The sequence below is a fragment of the Mus musculus genome, chromosome 13 (genome assembly GCF_000001635.26).
Source record: "Mus musculus strain C57BL/6J chromosome 13, GRCm38.p6 C57BL/6J".
Classification (NCBI taxonomy): Eukaryota; Metazoa; Chordata; class Mammalia; order Rodentia; family Muridae; genus Mus; species Mus musculus.
In genome coordinates this window covers 91,990,472-91,996,029 of record NC_000079.6, presented here as the reverse complement: position 1 = coordinate 91,996,029, position 5,558 = coordinate 91,990,472, and the positions used below count along the sequence as shown (strand labels likewise).

The 5,558-nt window shown below is 39.3% G+C and overlaps 1 protein-coding gene across 1 annotated transcript in view; it reads left to right on the top strand.

Moving 5' to 3' along the window:
- Rasgrf2 (RAS protein-specific guanine nucleotide-releasing factor 2) overlaps nt 1-5,558 on the top strand; it is a gene marked incomplete in the record, with an annotated part of 251,422 nt that overhangs the window by 135,799 nt on the left and 110,065 nt on the right. Inside the window, 2 exon segments of the mRNA NM_009027.4 lie at nt 4,528-4,535; nt 4,537-4,546. Coding sequence (NP_033053.2) covers nt 4,528-4,535; nt 4,537-4,546 — 18 coding nt within the window.

Sequence of the window (5,558 nt, the reverse complement as noted above, 5' to 3'; positions counted from 1 at the left end):
CCCTTCTATTATCTTATTAGTTTCAAGGTTTATTGCAATTCACACTAACTCAGGATGACAAAGCCATCTGACACCCTTATTTATTGCACATTTCTTCTAAGCTAGAAATTGTACTCACTTTCCTCATGCACAGTCATTTCTCACCAACATCTAAGACACATGAGTCATAATAATGGAGTCCCTTCCCCTTCTGCATCCACAGGATTGATTAACTCAGGGTTCTGTAGGCTACCAACATCTAAGGATGCTCAAGTTTCTTGAAATGTTTGCACACAAACTGCACACAGTTCCTGCGTCCTTAAAATCAGCATCTTTAGATCACTGACAACACCTGAAACAATGCTTAGAGTAACACTACTGGCTACTTCATCATTGCTAGACTATATTGTTTAGGAATAATGGCAAGAAAAAAACTGTGCATGTTTATAGATGAAATTTCCCTTCAGTATTTCTCATCCACAGTTTACTGAAACATGGATATTGAATCTAGAGATACAGGACATCTGTTGTTTGTGCTACACCTTCCACTTCAATTATTTTTGTATATAAACTGGCCTGGGCAAATTCTATTGTAGCTTAGCTTTTGTCTAAAATGGTGCCTTGTTGCGTCATTCAAAGTCCTAAATAGAAGTGAGATAAAAACTGAAAACTGGCTGAGGGAGAGTGGATAAAAACTGATCCTTTGCTATGACATGACCTGTCTGTCTGTCTGCCTGTCTGTCTGTCTGCCTGTCTGTCTGTCTCTATCTATCTATCTATCTATCTATCTATCTATCTATCTATCATTTACCATCTATCTATCTATCATTCATTCATCATCCATCTATTTATCTATTTATCTATCTATCTATCCATCATCTATCATATTCATCCACTCATCCACCCATATCTATCTATCTATCTATCTATCTATCTATCTATCTATCCATCCATCTATCCATTTGTCCATTATCTATCATGGCTACCTACCATCTACCTAGCATCTATCTGTCTTCTACTTATCCCTCTATTTGTCTATCTCACAGATGGTTGAAAATTGTGTAGCATTTGTCAAAGGCCTTTTGCATAGCTGAAATGTCATTATTTGAGCATGGATATACTTTTGAGCTATGCTTCTGACTGCCTGTATATTTTATTTTTACTTTTGAAACTTGAATATAAATGAATGTTTCTTTTCATTCCTGTTGAAAATAACTTTAATATTCCACATAGTGAACTGGACAGATTTATCAGTGAGACCTGACCTTGGATGAGAGATATCTGAATTTGTCACATAAATTTCTCCTTTTGGATATAAACATTTATGTCAAGTCACAGCCCTGGAAATATGGAGAATGAAACTGATTCAGGTCTAGCTATGGAACAGAGATGTTTAATACATAAATTCCTAACATAAAGAAATATCACATGTAGGTGATACATACAGGTAGGAAGAGAAATATCTAATCACAAGAAATAAGAGGTCTGAAAGCTTGTCCTCCAAAGACCTAGAGCCTGGGGGATGGCTATAGATGGAGGTTGGCCCTTGTCCCCAGGAGAATTAACACAGTAATAGGGTGGGAGAAAGCCTTAGATCAATGAGAGTAATCATCACCCCCTTCAAGCCTGGGCACTGGAAGCCATCTCTTTTGCAAGACAAGACTTAAATTTTTCACCCGTTGGCACAGAAAGAAATAAGGGATTTGTCTTTCTGAGCAGATCCTGACAAGGTATCTCTGGCTTATGGAATTAGAATTTAACAGCACAAAAATCCCAAGCTGAGAAATTATTGATTGCTAAAATCCCCTGAGAGTTATGGAAGCAAATCCAGATCTACTCTCTCAGCAGCACTTGGTTTGTGACATTAAAAAAAATAAATCACAAACCCAATGAGTAAATATCTCTGCTGAGCATGGAGGCACTTTGAACAAACTTCAGATGATAGTGTGGATAATACCATTAGGACTATAAACTAAAAATGATTAAAACACAATAAAACAATACAAGAAAGGAACCAGGGTGGAGGGAAGCTGTAGGAGGAAATCCATTACTGCTTTAAGATGATGACGAGGCCAGATTGTCAAGGAACTGAATAGATATTTTTTTAAAAATGATTTTATTTTATTTTATTTTATTTTATTTTATTTTATGTGCATTGGTGTTATGCCTGAATATGTCTGTGTGAGGGTGTTGGATCCCTTGGAAGTGGAGTTACAGACAGTTGTGAGCTGCCATGTGGATGCTGGGAATTGAATCTGGGTTCTCTGGAAGAGCAGTGGGTGGTCCCAACCACTGAGCTCTCTCTCCAAGCCCCCAGCCCCACCCCCAAAAATAGTCTTCAATGGAAATTGCAAACATCAACATTACAAGTCTTGGGAAATTCATTAAAGACAGTAGATTAATCACAGCTGATGAGAAGATGAAGGGTCGGTAACACATTTAGAAGAAAGTTATGCAGAGTATAGGAAAGCCAGCTGGAAGAGACTCCACGACTGAGACTAGCACTGGAAGGCCTGGGAGAGTGTTAGGAAGATTCGAGGAAAAGAAAATGTCCTCATAAAAGTGAACAGAGTAGGGATTTTAATAAAAAATGAAAGATATGGCACATCAGATTAAAGAAATATGCCGAAATCTGAGCTTCTTATACTCACGTAAATTCTCATTTAGAGAATGAGGCAAATATGAAGACGATCAAATACAAAAAGAAAAATCTTAAATTTTCTTTGAATAGCTAAAAGACATAGTGGTAGAAACATTTTCACAGGCAGAAATCTGTAAGCTTAGTTGTATTTTTGTTATAGCAGAAAATGTGAACCTCTTAACTATATAAATAGGTCTGTTTAGACAGTAGGATACATTGTGGTTAAAATGAATCAATGAGCAATACAGATGAACAGAAATAAATCTCAAAGCAATGGTGGGTGAAGAATGAAACATTTTTGTGAATTTTAAAACTACAGATAATACTATATATTACAATGTACAAATACACTCAAATGCAGCTAATTATTTAAATAGGAGATAAGAAATACTGAGTGTTCTGCTTGGTGTTTTGTTTTGTTTTGTTTTACTTTGTTTTGTTTTTGACAACTCATCATAGGCTAGAGGATCCTTAACTGGGAAAATGGCTCCATACAGATTGTTTGAAAGCAAGTCTGTAGGGTGTTTTATTGCTTAATGGTTGATGTGGGTGGTGAAGCCCCTGGGCAGGTGGTTCAGAGTTCGACAAGAAAGAAGGCCGTAAGGTCAAACAGTGTTTTCCTGCAAAGAGTAAGCAGTGTTCCACTGTGGCTACGGCATCAGCTCCTGCTCCCAGGTTCCTGCCTTGAGCTCCTGTCCTGTCTTTCTTCAGTGATGCACTGTGATGTGGACATGTAATCAGAACAAACCCTTTCCTCCCCTGGCTGCTTTTGGTTGTAGTGTTTCATCACTAAGACAGAGAAGGTTCCATTAGCTCAAATGGTCTTGCATCTGAGTAGGAGGAGCCTCAAGAAATGGAAGCATAAAGGGACTTCTGCTCTGTTTATTGTGTTTTATATACTTAAAAGACGAAGAGTGCCCTAAACTGATACTGGAATGCATTGAAAGGAGTTAAGTTTGGGTAGCTGGAATATGAATGTCTTGTTCTTTTCTGGATAGTTGAAATATATCATAAATAAAAATAAATTTTAAAAAACAGGGCTGGAGAGATGACCGGAAGGTTTAGAGCACCCATTGCTCTTGCAGAGGAGCAGGATTCGATTCCCAGCACTCACATAGTGGCTAACAACTGCCTAAGTCCAGTTCTAGGGGACATGATGCCCTCTGCTGGGCTCTGCAGGCACTGGGGAGGCATGTGGTACACTTACACATATGCACGCAAAACTCATACACATGAATAAAAACAAATAAATCTTCAAAGTGAAATAAAAATAAAAGTCTAAGATGACAAAGATCTGTATTCTCCCTTTGCTTAGATCTCCTAACTCCCAAAATACACATCCCTGTGTAAAGGGAGAGAGTTGAGAAAAGCAGGAAGAGGATTGAATTCTTTTTTTAGGGTGAGGAGTAATTTAATTAAATGGTTAAAAACCCTTACCTCTTCTTATGGTAGCTTTTGGATACTAATCTCTTTTTATAGAATTATATATTTGTTAAGAAATTAAATATATTTCAGCCAAAAAAGCAGTCTAACATATAGCATTTCAGAGGTGAAAAAGAAAGATGCTCTTCTTGCATCACAGATTTTTGTAGCACTCTGTCTGATGCTGTTGTTTTGTCCAAAGACTTTCCCTGTGCATCTCTGAGTCAGTCTGCAGTCTCCCCTGGTCCTGGGTTACTAACTGTCTCTGGACCAATGAGGAGAGAGATGGTGATGGAGGGGAGGCATGGCTTGTTCTTATGCTGAGGATGGAAGAGTTACTCTATTTTGGTTCCTTAAAGTGGTGCCATCTCTTGCCTTTGGCACAGTGACCACACATCACATGTCCTTTGGTTTCTATAGAAACAGATCTGGTTCCTAGGCAAGGGATCCAGGCAGAATAGTCTTAAGACCCCTGTTCTCTAGGTTCCTTATTTCAAGAAGTACGTGTGAGAACATTTTGTCTGGTCTCCAGGAAGAGAGGAAGAGCAGAGTCGGTCTCCAGGATTGTCCCCTGATGCCCTGGCTTCTCTCACAGCTTGTGTGGGGAGAGAGCTCTGACCCTCTCTTTTCTCCAACTTGATGTTCCCCATGTCAAGTGCCCTTTGAGCTCTTCTCCAAGGATATATTCCCTGGCTGTCCAGACTAAGGACTCACCCGATTCCTGTATTCTCTAGGGGATGGAGTTATTGATCCCTAAGCACCGGGGTTAAATCTGCTTGTCACTCCTATGTTGGAGGAGGTGTAGCTGTTACTTTGTGACATAAGTGTGTGACTTCAGCCACATCTTTTGCTTGCTCCTTTGTGGCTGGGCTCCACTTGAGAACGTTTGCCTCTGTGAGGCTGTGGGAAACTCTAGGCTGATATGTGTGATGGCTGCCTCAACTCTGTTCTTGCTTGCACAATCATCATGAGAGCTGTTGTTTATATAATTATGTAATTTTCTTAGAATATTTAAAGAAAATGAGGGAAACTGATTCGTTGTTACACAAGTGGCCAACACCATCTTTCTCCCACTTCCTGTGTTTGCTACTCGAGTGGCATCCTCATTGTATGTCAGGGACACTGGAGAGAAGGAAGTTGTTAGAGTAGTTGGAAAGGTTATTGGAGGAAATAAAAGATCTTTCCTTCCTCTCTCTGGCTATTTTCAGCCTCTTACCACAAAACCCTTTCTTGATTACCCCGTGCCAGAATTCACAGCTTGATAAGAAAATAAATGTTAACCTCCACCCCTGTCTTCTATTGAGAAGTGAATTTTAAACAGTGGGCTGTAACGGCTAGTGCTGTCAACTTGGTAGATACTAGAATCACTTGGGAAGTTGGCCTCTGCTTATACCTGTAAGGATTAGCTTGATTAATTGATGAAGGAAGACTTGTTTTAATCATGAACAGGACAGTTCTCTCTGCAGAGGAGCCTGTGTTGTAAGCAATGGCAGAACGAAGGAAGGGAGGGAGGGAG